The sequence below is a fragment of the Aedes aegypti genome, chromosome 1, assembly GCF_002204515.2.
Source record: "Aedes aegypti strain LVP_AGWG chromosome 1, AaegL5.0 Primary Assembly, whole genome shotgun sequence".
Taxonomy (NCBI): Eukaryota; Metazoa; Arthropoda; class Insecta; order Diptera; family Culicidae; genus Aedes; species Aedes aegypti.
Window position 1 is genome coordinate 77,968,574 of NC_035107.1, and position 16,756 is coordinate 77,985,329.

A 16,756-nucleotide genomic window follows, 5' to 3' on the forward strand; every position below is an offset into this window, starting at 1 on the left:
GTAATAGACGGTATACAGAGAAAAAAAATTGCAAAAATGGCAGGTAAAGTAGATAATGATACTGTGCAATAATATATTAGTAAAATTCAGCAAAAAGTTAGAAAACTCAATCGAAATGCTGATGAATATAGTTTTACTTATATTTTCCCCTGAAAGCTGAATAGAAATGGTACAAAATGTTGCACTAAGATTTGGTTTATGGTTTTCCCTTATGCAGAAATCACCCATTTTTGCTCCCAACATTCTAAGTGGAACATACTTTAGGATCGACAGTTTTGGCTGTTTTTTAATTAGTTCAAGGGTAGCATTCCATTTTTCAGGAAAAACATTTGTTGAATATCTTTATTAAATATGAACTTACGCCTGAAATTTCCCCCCTCATTGGACTTGAGCTTGATTGGACGCCCGCGATAGCCACTCCTGTATCGCCAGATCAGCTGCACTTAAACACTCCTTGGGACTAACAGACAACCTCAGAGTATAAGTGCTGGTGATCTTCTTTTTGTAAGACAACATGGACGCCTACCACGTCAACATGCAGACCAATGTGGGAAAAGAGGAATTGATGTTGCATTTAAAACTGGCCCACAGTAGACCGGATATACTCCTGCATCTACGCCAGTTCATGCGGAAAGATGAAGGGGTGGAAATTTTATGGCAGAGAGGCTTAGAATAGGAGCGTAGGGAAAGGGTTTCTTATCCGTTTCTGGTTCTAGCGATTGCTGTGAACAAAAATTTAAAGTGTGATAGATTAAGAGTGGAAGATAGGAGCAAGTTAAAGGTACAACTATAAAGTACAGAAAAGGGATTGAACCCATGACCTTCTGCTTATGAAGCTTTAGATCTCCAAGCGGGTGTATCAAATTTTCCTCCTAAGGATGTAAAATATCCCCTCTTTTCAAAACATTGTTCACATCTTTTAAATCATTACCCCGAGAATAACCAAAACGTTCTTTTGATTGAGAATACTTCCAAAGTCCGGAGCAACCTGATTGCTGTGTCGTCTCGGACGATTTGCACCTACACAAAAAGAAAATTCCTTGAAAATTTAAGCGCAAAATCAGGCACATAAAGGGACTGGCAGATTGTGTAAAATTACATTGAAATAATGTCGATTTCCACTACACATCGTATTACCCATTATGAACTCTTACCGATTACGTGACAATTCGCATACATTTACATGATGATGATGAAATTTTACAAGATGTGTGATTTGATTTTCCTACAGTTCTGGCATTCCTTTCAGGTGCATGATTCAACGCAGAATTTTGCTCGAAAATGTTTTACTGTGTACATAACCCTGCATCAAAAATAGTTGGTGCTATGAGTGTGTACAATTCTCGCATAACTTCTGATCTCGCCCTAAAAGCCATTGGTAACCATGTGTGTAGCTCGTTGTTTCTGAGCATTTGAATGGATTTTCATGTTATTCATCAACGCTATGGGGAAGAAAGAATCAATATCTACCTGTCCGTGATGTTGGTTTGGATGCTATTTATTTCATTTGCTCAGAAACAACGAGCTACGCACGCGATTACCAATGGCTTTTAGGGCGTTATCTCAGAGTATGCGAGAATTGAGCGATATGACTGACGAACTGAATTGTCAAGAAAAACGAAAATGTGACATTTGTTCAGATATTCCTCATAGAGTTTCTCAAAGTGTTCCTTCCAGAAAAACATATTTTTACAAAGAATATTTCTCGGTATGTCTGAGACGATTCCTGCAGGATTTCTTGATTAATTAGTTTGAGTACCTTATACTCTTCAATGATTTTGACTTTCAGAAATTTCCTAATGTATCCTATAAATATTCTATCATGCTTCACAAGCTCATGAGAATTGTACTCAGATTGTTTGCAAAGATTTCTCCATAAACTGCTACAAAGAGCTCCCAGAAGCAGTTTTTAAGGACTTAACTATTCTATTGAGTTTTACTAATGGCACATTCATACTCTGACGATTGATGATTGATATTGAGGATTCTAAATGTTTGTTCATGGAATGCTCTCCCCGTCAGTCGCCATATAATCCAATGTAACCTATTGATTTAAATCATATTTACTGAAATCTTCTACTGACTCTTTTCAATTTTGAGTTACATGATCCAAAGTAAAATTAAACAAAAAAAAACAAAACGTCGAATGAAACGGTAGGTCCAAAGACAAATGGTTAAACAATCAAAAGGTCGAAAATCTATTCTAAAGGAGGAAGAATTTCCCCAAGTAATCTAAAGAGCTGGTTTCCCTTGGGTGCGACGAACAATCCCTTAGATAAACGTTGTTTCAAAACTGGAAGCCTTATCTCTTTATATGGGTAGAAAAAATTGCATGCAAATGGCTATTTTTATCATTCAAATAAAATAACAGGAGGACAAAGTTTGACATTGGTTTGTTTGAAATAGGCGTTAAAAGGGCAAAAATAATAACTTATTTGTTCGGTTAACGAATACTAACCGTTATTCTAGTTTAAAACCTATGGAAAGAAAAGTAAAATTAAAAAGTAACACTAAACTGACGCATTTTGCGCTAACTCGAACAGATGTTGACAGCACCCTCTCAGATTTCAATGAAACTTTCTGGATGTGTAGACCTTGACTGAATAAGCCACTTCTCATACTTAGTTTGCCCGAAATTTATCTAGACTATCTTTTGGAAAGTGTACCTGATTTATTTTTCAAAAGGATGTAATCATAAAAAGCAAAATTCTACAGAAAAGTGTTATATAAGGTGACTTATGGATAATTCTCTAAATTTTTGAATATAAATGCTGATAATAAATACAATTCGTGGTCTACACTGCATAAAAAAATCAAAATTTTCGATTTCATAAAATTTTCATATCATATTTTAATGAAATTTTGCCACGAGATAAGTAATTATGTTTATCACCAACCGTCTATACATCTTGAGATGGTCACTTTTAAGGAAAAAATAAACACAGTTTTTTCTGACTAAAAATTTGTCTTGTCTTGAATAAAAATTTTACCCCTAAACCGTCAGTTTGAGATATATAGTATCTTCGAGTAAGTTTCGCCATATTGTTTAGACATTTTTGAGTGATGTGAAATTAGGGTGGCCCACATGGTTTACGAGATCAGAATGCAAACTTTTTTGTTGACGCATTTAGGCCTTTACAATGTTTTAGGGCAATCGATTTGTAGCAACTTTGCCGACGAACCCAAATTTTTGCTTCGTGAGTTATGATTTTTTTTAACAAATAAGTTAGGGTGGACCTGAAAAAAAGGTTTTTTCTCGATAACTTTTTTTACGATAATTTCTCACAAAAACTTTTATAACTTTTGATTGCGCAACTTTGTTGCCGAGTTGCCGGTTGCCGATTTATCAGAGATTTTCTCGAAAAAATGGTTGTTTTCAAATGTCAAAATTTTTGAAAGGTAAGAACGGATTTTCAATGTGTTGACGCCAAAAGATAATCTTTTTCTATAGTTATGGTGAGAAAACTGTGAAGGCGATTTTTGTTTGAAGAGATTGACAAAATATTGGAAATAATATGTTTTCAAACGAATAACGCCTATAACTTGAAAAATTATGGTGCTCGGAACAAAGTTTTTGCGAGAAATTATCGCAAAAACTGATTTTTCAGATCAACCTTAACTTATTTGTTAAAAAAAATATAACTCGCAAACCATGAGAGATAGAAATTTGGGTTTTTCAGCAAAATTGCTCCAAATCGTGTGTTGTAAAACATTCTCGAAGATTGTATAGGCCTAAATGCGTCAGCAAAGAAGTTTATACCGAATATCTAAAACTGAGGGTTTAAGCGCAAATATTTTTGTCTTTCTGGATATGGTTATGGGAACAATGTACATTGTTTTCAAAATGAAGTTCATGAAAAGTTTGTGGAACATCAAAGTTGTTTAAAATCAACACTTATCTTAGTAAAAGGTAGTTTTCTCAATGTTTTTCCTCATTTAGTAAAATCAGTTTTGGTTGATCATAAATTCAAATCTTTTAACAAACATTTGAAGCAAGTTAAGTTATTTTTAAACTTTGTGTACGATACAGTTAATTAAAACATCATTTTGCAAGAATTATTTAACAAACCCATGAATTTTTCACGAAAAAAATTTCTATTTTTTCCAGTTTTACGTTAAAACTAAAGCTTAAACTGATTTTTCTCATATTTTAAAATTTTACAGAAGACGCGACAACAATTTATGAATAATCTAATGACAAAAATATGTTCGTGTGCACATTTGAACTTGATGCTTTAATAACTTCAGTCAAATTTAAAATTGTACTTTTCATGAAAAATCAAGTTTTTTAGTAGTTTTAGTTGAATAACTAAGTCAAACAATTTTCATTTATATGTGCTGGATACACATATCAGAAAAATGCTAAATTGACTTCAAAGGCATGTTTGGAACCGAATTGGGATTGGTTGAGTATTTATAAAGTTATGGTTAAACAAAGATTTTTTTGTTGTACAATGAGGAAAAATTTGGCGAAAACTACTTGTTATCATGACATGTTTAGATTTCAGAAAATATGTAGGTAATACAAATTTGTAAATAATTTCATAAATTAAATTCTGAAGAATATGATGCTTAAAGTGCCGAAATTGGTAAGAAGACAACAAAGTTATGAAGACATAACTGAAGGTCATATATTTACTTAAAAAATCATCGTCAAGTCGCTTGATCTACATTTTTAATGTCTATATTTTTGGCTCAAATTCTGAGGATACTCTAATGTAAGTCTTTTCTCTGGCATTACGTCTCAACTGGGACAGAGCCGGCTTCTCAGCTTAGTGTTCTTATGAGCACTTCCACAGTTATTAACTGAGAGCTTTTTTTTGCCAAATTACGAACAGATCCTCGACCGGCGGGATTCGAACCCACGACCCTCAGCATGGTCATGCTCATGACATCTGAATTTGAATGCATTCAGAAAAATACAAGAATCTTTGATTTAAATGAAACATCCACGAGGACTGTTCAAACATAGTAGTTTAAGGAACAAGTTGCAGAAAGATGATTTTACAGCACGTGACTTAAATGTATCCTACGAGGCTAGCTGAGTAAGATAATTACTACAAGTGCTGTAAACATCGAGTTCTGCAACGAGTTTTTTTTTTGCAATTTCGTAGAACACCACTTGAGGGTATCAGAAATTATATCGGAACGCATTCACCATTATTTCACAATTTCAGAAAAAAAATGTTGTGTTATGATTCACTTGTTTCAGTTTCATAATGACTATTCCCACACTGCATACTTCAGTGCAGGAAAGTAGGCCGTTTCATGACAGATTCGCGTGAATAGCCTATTACAATGAGAAATTGCAAAAAATATTATGAATACGAATTTTGCAATTGAGTTTTAAAATGTATTTCAGTAAAAAAAAATAATCCGCTTTCTAATGTAATTTTCAATACTGGACGCAATCTTCAAGTGTCTCGTAGCTATTATATTTGTTGCTTATTGAACGTTTTTATTTTAATTTTTCCTAGTTTTAATCCCTTGTTGTCAGTTTTAAGAGCTGCGACATATCCTTGTACACTATTTTTGAAACCTAAATCAAGGCTTTTAAGTGAAATGATGACTGACTGTTGAACGCTGAAACTCCCCTTTTACGCCCACCACAATTTATTAACTGTCAGTCTGTCGAGCAACAATTGCGCGACACCTGAAAGCTCCATGCAACATATTCATACGCATGTATGGCGTTGACGCTTTCTTCTTTCTTTCTTCCTCCAACAGCAGACGTCGTGACGCAAGTTGCGCGCGCTTTCTCAATTCTCGCAAACCGCGCCATGGGCAATTTCTCTCTCGGGTAAACAAAGTGGATTGTACCAGATTTTACTTATACAACGCCACTGTTTGTCTACAAATGCCAATACAAATGCACATTCCTGCTGTATTTATACAAGCTATTTTCGTGCACAAGAGAGAGTGTACGGCTGAAGTGGATATTATCTGTAATACGATGGAGACGCATGGCAGTTTGTCTTGTTTGCTTTGCAGTTTTCGATTGCTGGTTGAGCATAGGAGGGAGAATCAAACCGTGGAGACTTTGTTCACTGAGAGCGATGCACCAATTACGCAAAGAACATTTCAAAGCAACTGCACATTGTGAATGTTGTAAGTATTGAGAATTATAATATATATTTTAAGCACCTTAGGACGAGACGCCACTGTACACTTGATATATCTCGTGAATCATATGTACCGTAAAACGAGGTAACTTTGTTAATGCGAGACTCTCAACATACTAAATGAATAACAAAGTTCCTGTTAATCTGTTAAGCAAAACGAATGCAAAAGTAAAGAGTATTAGTTTGACACTTCATGTTAAAGCTATTTCCGTTGGAATCAAGTACATTTGAGGATTTATATGCAAATATGGAAAATTTATAAGATTTTAGCAATTTTGGAATGCTCTCAAACAATCTGTTCTACGATCTCTATTTCATGAAGTCATAATGAATTCGTCACTTATACTTGATAGCCTAGTTATAGTAGAACTCAAATTCGGTCTCAAAACTCTTAGCGAATATTATTTTTACAAACTGGGACCATTTTTGTAATCTAAGTCAGAATTTCCATATAGCGTTAAACGCCTAAAGATATGCAACGCCCTACAAATTTTCTGTAATTCATTCAATTTTGTTCGAGTGATGCTCCATTATCAAAGTTACCCCAAAACAGAAAACCGACTTTCGATTATATGAAAAATAATATATCCATTAAGAATAAATCTTTTGGAAATCTATCAACTGGAATCGATAGTTAGGATACCAGTACTTGTTTTAAAAATATGAATTAAAATTATTTGAAACAGCATGCATAAATATTCAAGTTTTCTTCGAAAAAACTATCAAAGCTACCCAGTTCTACGGTACATCCAAACATATGTACATTAGTGCGTTTCAAATTTTTAAAATTGTTTGAAAATCCAATCTCCATATGCTCCGTAGCATCCTTACCATAAAAATAGTGTTCTGTGAAATGTCCAGCTTTCTAGGTGGTGATTTAAAGGTGGCCCAACGAAAATGTAGGTTTATATGGAAATTCCTATGAAGAAATTTTGAGAAATGTTCCAAACGCTAGTACTAGTACTGTAATTTAAGTAGAAACTTATCATCACATATTGAAAACTCATTCTTCAACCTTAATGAAGGATGTTGCTTAAGAAACAAATCCCTTCGAGCTAATTTTGTGTGGGATTTTTGTACATGTTCGCAGGGCTATAATCTTATATTAAGCTAAATAATAGCAGACAAACTCATAAATATCTCTTCTGCTACCCGTCGGATTGAATTTCTCCCTTCAGCAAATTTCTTTATTATGGTTTTAAGAATGAGTTTTTACAATGGGATAATAAGTTTGCACTTACATTACAGTACAAGCGTGTTTCGAACATATCTCAAAATTTCTTTATAGTAAATTCCAAATAAACCTACATTGTCTTTGGGCCACCTTTAAATCACCACCAAGAAAGCTGAAAATTTCACAGAACACTATTTTTATAGTAAGGATGGCAAGGAGCATATGGGAGATTGGATTCTAAAACATTTTTAAATTTTGAACCGCCCTAATGTACATAAACACATAGATACGCAAATACAAACGTATGAGCGAGTCTCTCGAAATCGAACAAAAAAAAATTACTCTAGACCCCCCGACCGATTTTTTTGGTTTTTGCAGCAAATGAACACGAGAGACCTAGACTTTATTGTGGCGAAGTTTCAGACTTATCTATATTTTTGTAATAAACTTGTTCTATGAAACACACCGTGATACTAAGACTTCCTTTCTCCTGAATCTCAAAATATCAAATGGACATGCAATTATTGTGGTTCAAAAATGTTTCACATGAGCTCTCAAGACTTGATACCTACTATATTTATATACTTTCAAATAAATACATTCAAAATATATTGAAATTTTATCAAGATTCGCTGGTGGAATAGAAGGTGTAAACTACATTTCCACCCGTGCATTCGGATTGGCAATCGGTATCCAAATCTTTGTGGATGCATTCGGAGGTGAAACTAATCCCCTACACAATACTGTTAAAATTTTGAGAATCGATCAATTGAGTCGAAAGATATGAGCACTTTAACATCAGAAGGGTTAACATCAGAATTCAGATTCACGCCAGAATTTGCTGGAATCCCACCAAAATATCATAGATTCTAACTGTAACACGGTCCCGAAAATTCCCTAGAATTCCCAACCACATCCTAGAGTTCTTACCAGATTTCTAATATTTCCACAAGAATGTCAGAATGTTTCAATAATTCCAGAATGAATATAACTAATGCTACCGAGTCCTAAAATTCCTGATACAGTGGGATTCCGTTTTTGGCATGCTCCGTTTTTGGCATGCTCCGATTTTGGCACCCCCCCGATTTTGGCAACAAAATGGATCCGTTTTTGGCAACACTTTTCAATACCATTAAAATTTGTAATTTTTTGTAAATATTATCGTGTCTGTTGCTTTAGTCATTTGAATAGCATGTCAACTCCATTTTCGTCGATATTTTCCCAAATCTCACCAACTACTAAGGACTCGGGTACGCGCTTATTTACTTCAGAATGGTCATTGGTCGTACATTGACAACGTTTCATGAGACCAATAATCTTCACCAGTATATTTTTTCTTAGGCACTCATATCGAGTGACCAGCCCACTTGAGTCTGCCAGTAGGTGATACAATAAAAAACACTTTTCTTCAGATTTGGAACAGCGTGTTCGAACAAAGCACCAGCACCGACATAAGAGCAACAAAAAATCTATGACTCACACAGAGTTATAATCATAAATTTTGTCTCATCTTCTTGGCTCATTGTCTTTATTATTATGCATTTACAGTATTGGATAAAACATTTGCAACTTTTTACGATTTTCCATACAAAATGACCAACTTTGGTAAGCTAGATCTCAGTTATTTATGGACCGATTCAAATGAAAATTTCACAGAACATCAGATATAACTTCAATTTTAACATATATTTTTCCAATCACGAGTTTATAAGTAATAACGGTTTGAGTAAAGTGTAATTTTATCTATAACTGTTTATCTCAAAATCTAATAGCCTTACACAAAAACTGTCTTGAGCAAACCTATTCATCTCGTCAAAATCTACAACTTTGCTGAAGATACCATGAAGCTATTCCTTCAATATGTTTAGTTATGTGAATTATAAAAAAATGTCCAAAAATTCAATTTTGTCAAACCGTTACTGCTTTTCAACTTGTGATTGGAAAAATCACTCAAAAATATATGTTAAAATTCAAGTTATTTCTGATATTTTGTGAAAATTTCATTCAAATCGGTCCATAAATAACTGAGATATAGTTTATCGAAGTTGGTCATTTTGTATGGAAAATCGAAAAAGTTGCAGAAGTTTTGTCCAATACTGTACATACATTGCGCATGTAAAACACACCGCTATAATAGATACAAATATGTACAGCAAAATGTCATGTATCATAACTTTTAATCAATTTCATTAAATAACATGACAAATGCGAATAAGGTCCAAACTACAATTTATTCTCAATAATATCATTGAAGCGTGCGATAACCACTGGTATTGATGTCTATATTGATCTTTCTGCGTCAACTATTTATAGCTACGTTCCCTCTTTCCTATAGGCTCTGTAAGGCACTAGATTTGTTAAGAGACGATCCAAAATTCTGTACATGACTGTTAATCAAGGATACGAAATGTTCTATACGAGCTGAGTCTATGAGTTTCCTAACTGTACCCTGGAGAATCCTTAAGGAATTCTTGGTGCTTGTGGGACTTTTCAGAAATTTTATCGAAATCATGAGGATATCTGAAGATTCCAAGTGGACACTGAGGGCTTCTTGAGGGATCCAAGAATTTATCCAAAGTCTGGCAGTTCTTAATAAACTCTAGGGCGTCCTGTAAATTTTTAGTAGGATAATGTGAATTTCTAGTAGTATTTTCAAAATTTATGTCAAAAGCTTGGGGAGTTGAAAAGGTTCCCAGAGGGATTTGAGGTGCGCTAGTGGTAGCCTAATTATAATAAACTTCAAATGTTTTTGTCATCGGAGACTTGAGAATTTTCAGCAACATCGCAGCTGAATTCCTAGATGTTAGCTCCTAGCAAAATCCTTAGCAAGATCCTGAGAACTCTATGCGAGATCCTACGGATGCTTAGCAAGATGCTTTAGAGCTCAATCGTTTTTTCTGTAGATCCCTTATGAGAACCTGAAGATTCCTATAAGGTTCTTGAGGTTTCATAACAGGATTCTGTAAATTTCAGTTGATTTCATAAGGTAGGTGTTAAACATATGACAAGCTCAATTTAAAATTATTTCAAGTAAAAAATAAATTCTACAAAATTACAAGTCACGTTTATGCATCATCTCATTTTTCTATATGCCCTTTTGATTGCAGTCAACCATTTATTATAAAATGCTTTACTTTATCAGAAGCATAAATTGAAGGAGCAATTCGCTCGAATTTTTCAAATTTTACGCTAAAGTCCAAAAAGTAATGTGCAAAAATCATTTTCTCTCATAGTTTTAAGAAAATGTCCAGTTCTTGAATAAAGGGCACTTACGCGATTATTGGTTTTACAAGGCCCTCTTATACAAAAACCTTACTTAAAGCTTCTGAAAAATAATTGAAGACGTTGAGGCGTAAAACGTCACCAGAAAAACGTTTGCCAGATTTAACATTACGGGGCTATAGATTCATAGCACAGTATAACCCTTCGGAAAAATGCTTCGAAGTGAACCTTTTTCGAAGTCTCAACGCATTATGATTCCATAAAAATGATATATTAACATTGTAATGATGTTTTCAAAACCAATAGTTGAAAAATAAAATTTGAAATATGGGTTCCGATTTTGGCACGGTGCCGTTTTTGGCAACTGAAATTTTCAACTTTGTTGCCAAAAACGGAATCCCACTGTATCCAAAGGAAATCCGAAAAGTAAGAATTTCCATGTAAAATTCTGAATTATTTCTACCGACATCTCCAGATTCCTACAAAAAATGTGTTGCCAGAAATAACACGTAAATTCAAATTTCGTAAACGAAAATCATACCGGGATGTCAGTATTCTTTTCCCAGTACTCCTACTGGTACTTTTAAACATCTTTCGAAATATCAAAAGTAACATCGTTTTCCCATGATTTTTATTTAAAGATAAACTTTTTCGTTTAAGTCGTAAGCTCAAAGCATGTGTAGCAAATTTGTGCAGCTAACTACCACTAGTTTTGTAATAAATGCTATTTTAATCATTCATCATTCATGCAATTAAATCATTCATGAATGCTTTTGATTTCAAGGAACCTTGTGCAAAGTCCTCAACTGGCAAACATATTCTTAAATAAGATTATTTGTTCTTTACTAAGCTTAATTGGTTTTATGAAAGCCTTGGCTTAAACTTAATGCTCATAAAAAAAAACTAATGCTGTCAAAATGATAAACAAAACGAATGAATTGTGAAATAAATTTATGAACCTAATTCGTTCCGATACGTGTCTAGTAATGCTTGTACTTCGTCCTGCCTGAAAAATGAACCCCTTTTTCTCGTAGCTCAGCTGTTGTGTGCTTTTTCGTGACTAACACAAGCAATCTCATACTATGAACCGGTCCTGTTCTATATGACATACACTTATAGCATTTGAAAGTGATTTTAACTGAAAAGATCGATATTGAATGCTATTATGACATAAATTTTGTTTAGAAATTATTTACTAACTGTTTGCTAAAAGATGTGATACACTGAAAAGACCAAAACCGTTATCTCATAATCGTTAAAGAGCACTTTTTTTGGGGGTGAACCCAAGCTTTTGTATGCGAGTGTACGTCTGATCGTTGACATATTTCATCCCATCACCGAATTCTCTTTAATTTTGAAAACAAAAATCTACGTGGACATTTGTGGGAGAGGAATTAGGGGTTGAAGAAATTTCCACGCTCGTTCACAAAAAAAAATATTGGATCCAAAATTAGAGTTTTTATGTACACGTTGTATATGGACAGACCTTGGGCTTGTGTGAAAATACCACTCCATAACATGCCAATAATCTGTCTGATGTCATCAAGATATCGTATCATTACATTGAAAGTGATTTTTTTGTTGATTTCCTTGTTAGCAACAAACTTTAAAATTTGAATTGGTATTTTGTTCAGTCTTGGCATCTTCAGTCGAAGACTTTCCAAAAGAGTTTACAAACATTCAGATGAATCAAATTTTACTAAGGACTTTTGTCCAAATAAGTCTCATCGTTCGTCAAAGGAATTCAAATTATATGTCATTTATCCTAAAATATCTGCAATAATGGGATTTTTTCGGGTTACAGATGATATAATAGATACACTACCTTGAATATGTAAAATGTAGTATTAGATATTCACACTCGCCACTCACCTTCTACTGCAAGCGCAACAATCCACAAAAACAGCACCCAAGCATCAAACCATCGCTGAATCATTCCACCGTGTTGAATCATATCTCGCAAAAGGGTAATTCGCTTCTATTCTATTCACTTCAATCTATAACAGCACCTTTCGAGCGGCATAACTGCGGTAGATATTTATCACATAATTCACAGTCATCCTTTCACTCCCACCTCCCGATCACCCTTTTCCCACACAACAACGCTATCAATGCGTAACGTCTAAAGAACCAACTCCGGCAATCCAGCTAGCGAAGGATTCCTCAGCCCCTCTCAGCCACCGCAACCGCTCACCCAGTCTGCCAGTGACAGCTGTTACTCATCTACAGCTGCGAGCATCTTTACACGCGTTCATTTTTCAGGACTTTCATCATTTTGGCCCTCAACAACGACGAAGAAAACCACGAAGACGAAAACGCCAACGATGGATAATTTAGGCTTCCTCTTCTTTGCTGCTCCACTTGGGGCGTGGTACTTTTTCCCTTATAGGGCCCCTCGTTCTACCAACCGACCCATCCGACCTTCATCTGCCGTTCTCTGCTTGGTACAGACGTCAAAGACACTCAACTCAACCGACGACGACGACGACAACGAAAGCGACGAGAAGACGAGAGTAACGAAGACCGATATCGAACCAAACCGCGGTCCTGAATCCTTCGAATCGATACTGGCCTGTCATACGCAAGGATTCGGTTACAACTGAGACGATGTTCCCGAACGATGATGGAGCTGCTCCAAATTTGATGGAGGCGTTACGTTTTGGGAGAAAGTAGTTGTCATTGGAATCATCGAACATGATAGTCATCGGATGTGTAACGCCTCGTCGAATCGAGAAGAGGCTAATGGGATGCTGTGAGAGCAGTGGTTATGCTCTCTCCAGAGAGGGTGGCATCCAGTCTCCGACTAGCTAATGGGAGTTGAAAAGCTCCGTCATCGGTCCGAGGAGTGAAAGTCATGGTGTTCTGAAAAGAACAGCATCCGCAAGGAACAACGAAAATCATCCTGCCTTCAGCTCATCCAGCTCGTCGCTCGCCAACAAGCCACAGTGAGAAAGAGAAAATTGAGATGAGAAAAAAAAATCCAAGAGGAAGGAAAGTGATAAAACAGAAATGAAAAATCAGGAATGATAGAAATCTTCCTGCTGGCTGCTAGATAGATATACAGTTGTGTTCAGAATAATAGTAGTGAAAGCCGATTTTCATACAAAATGCTCAACTTTGGCATGCTGTAACTTTGTTTCCATATGAGCAATCGGCATGAAATTTTGGCAGTGAACTACAAATATACTCAATTTCATTATCAGTAAATTTGAAAAATTTTACACTACCGGCTAAAAAGTTAAGCACCAGGTGAAATCGCTCAAAATAATAGTAGTTTTTCTTTTGTAAATTTTTGTTCAGCAACAATTTTATAAAACATTGGCTTGTTTATACATTTATAGCTTGGGTGAAAATGGTTGAAACGATGAATAAGAAAAAAATTAAAAAACTCAAAATACAGCAGATATTTAAATTATTAAAACTACTATTATTTTGAGCGATTTCACCTGGTGCTTAACTTTTTAGCTGGTAGTGTGAAAATTTTCAAATCATGTGATAATGAAATTGAGTATATTTGTAGTTCACTGCCAAAATTTCATGCCGATTGCTCATATGGAAACAAAGTTACAGCATGCCAAAGTTGAGCATTTTGTATGAAAATCGGCTTTCACTACTATTATTCTGAACACAACTGTAGGTACAGCCGGAGTAGAAAAGGTATTGTGCATCCTTCCGTGATTTTGTCATTTGGTGTGTTGTAGCGATATTGTATCCTGCAGTTGGGTGGCCTTAATGCGATGCCGGTCCTGGCAGCGCTGATGGTAACAAAATGCTTTAGCTTTGGTGGTGCTTATTTTGGAGCATTTTTTGCATATGCGATGGGTAATTTTTAGTTTGAGTTTTGTCGTTTTCGCACTCATGTAAATTAGAACTCAATCATAGTTATTTATAAAATCAGTTACAGAATTATGATCTTTACAGCACGAGCACAAACACCTCAATTTTTTTGGTAGCGGTGTTATTAAGGCAAAGTAGCAATAACACCGATACACATTTTATTTTATTATTTTTCTAAACAAGTAGTGTCACTTAAATCTAACCAAACAATTTATAATATTCCAGAATGTTTGCTAACTTTTTTTTGTTTTTCTTTATTTCTATTTCTATTTTTATTTCGTTAATAACTGAACTCGTAGTCTTTGTTTTCTGAGCCATAAAACAATACAAAAAAATCCTTATAGGTTTTAGAGGGATAATGTTAAAAAAGGTGGGAAACATTAACAAAACTTGAGTTTTAGAAAAATATTATTTTTCACAAACTTAATCAGATATGCTGCACCTTGCATTAGACTTAATTTAGAAAATATTGTTCCTCTTAAATTTAAACGTTCATATCCATCAATGTTACCTCACTTATCAATGACATCTTATATCAATTAAGGTTTAGGTGGGAACTTGATTTTTTTAGGATTTCTTGCGCCGATCTGACTCTGAACCTGATTATAAATCATCGTGTCAACCCTAACGTGGCTCTCACTGCCTGCAGAGATCATGGAGGCGACTATGTACGACGGAGCAAGATAGAGGCTTGGAAGGGGATCCAATTCGAATGGTTGACGTAAGCGCCACTTGTGTGTCACAAAAGATCGATCCATGGCCCAGTGATAATATACCCAACAGAAAATAGCGCCACTGACGATTGTAGCATTAGAGTGGTTCAAAAAATCGTTTTTGCTCCACAGCGCTCATTCGATTCTAGAGAAAATTCTGTGTGTCCTCCCAAAATTTGAGCCCATTTGGATGAAAACTGAGACTGCACAAGCCTTTTAAAGTTTGTATGGGAATTACTATGGGAAAAGCAAGCAATTCATTCAATCGGTCATAGTGTTTGCCCATGTGCTCTTGGGGATTAGTATTATGTTGATTCTGTGAGATACAATAATCAGCTACAACTTTGCCGAAGACCGTTTTTAAATCGGACGCCCCGGTAATTAGTAATGTAGCATACCTTCGTTATTTTAACGACAGAAAACGATAAAATATTTTATCAAGTGTTATACTATTAAATGTTTAAGAGTAAGGACCTGTCATATTTGTTAATTAAAACTTTGTGTTCCGCTAACGCCAACCCCACTCCGACAGAACGCATTTTTTCGCAAAAACGTAAAAATGTCATCCTTTGGGTGCGTCTTCCGCGAACCGAGCTGGGTCTTTCTGGTTCTGGTTCTTTTGTTTCTCACCGGAAATAGTTCGTTTTTTTTTTCAGAGTACAAAAGAGTATACTTCGCCCACCTTGAAAAATTAAAAATGCAGTTTTAGAATGTTCTTATTTACATGTATTGGCCATTTTTTATTCTTAGTTGGTCGCATTAAACCAATTGACATTTAAAAGATAAATTTTGAAAAAAAGGAATGAAAATGATGACTTATTAACAATAGTAAGCTTCCGAAATCTGAGAAGAGTTTAGCCTAACATATTTCAAGAATATAACAAAAATCTCTTATTTACAGTTTGGTATAACAAATATTTTTTCAGTAATTGCGTAGATAAAAAATCACGTTTTATATTTTCAATATTTAATATATGAACTCCACTAACAATGATATCTTGCAAACCAAGCCAGGTGAGAGATTCCTCAATTTATCCATCAATCAGAAAACGACACTTATTAACAATCAGTGTTGCATTTGAACGCGTTTAGTTTGCGTTCCAGTTCAAACTTTTGAACGCAGGATCAAGTAGGCTTGAACATTGAGTAGTTCAAAAATTTGAGCTCGTGCGAGCTGGAAATTGAACGTGAAATGAAAACTGTCTTAATGGTAGATACACGAGATATTCAATACGGAAGTTTTGCAAATGTTGAGATACATTCAAGGTTTCATATTGTTACCGTACGGTATTAAGTTGCACAATTTTGATGTGGGCGATAGATCAGTAACAATGTATCGCCACTCTTTAGAACGGAGGTAGAAAAACGCATCACCCACGCCGGAGAAATAAGTGCTAGTGGGGGCTTATGAGTTTTAACAGATCTAGGAGTGGGGAGTGAGAAAGCTTCTAGCAAAGAGTAAGCACAGGACGGTTTTGTTTTCGAAGAAGTTTTACCTCGTGTCGAAGTCTAACCACGTTGACCACAACGAGTTGTTCCGGCCTTTAGGCGTTTCTTACGTTCGGGGTGAGGTTTCACCCACTAATCTCGGCGAGCGATCGCAACTAGTTTGCTCATCGATTCGGCTCCCGAAGTACCCAGAACGGAGAATATCGATTTCTCGGCCATCGCCAGATCCGGCCTGGTAT

At 35.2% G+C, this 16,756-nt stretch overlaps 1 protein-coding gene across 1 annotated transcript in view; it reads right to left on the reverse strand.

Moving 5' to 3' along the window:
• LOC5571213 overlaps positions 1 to 13,136 on the reverse strand; it is a 185,754-nt gene extending 172,618 nt beyond the window's left edge. The window contains exon 1 of the mRNA XM_021840310.1: positions 12,391 to 13,136. Within this exon, the coding sequence (XP_021696002.1) occupies positions 12,391 to 12,472 (82 nt within the window). The 5' untranslated portion in view covers positions 12,473 to 13,136. The remainder of the gene's footprint in view (positions 1 to 12,390) is intronic.
• Between the last annotated feature and the right edge of the window lie 3,620 nt (positions 13,137 to 16,756).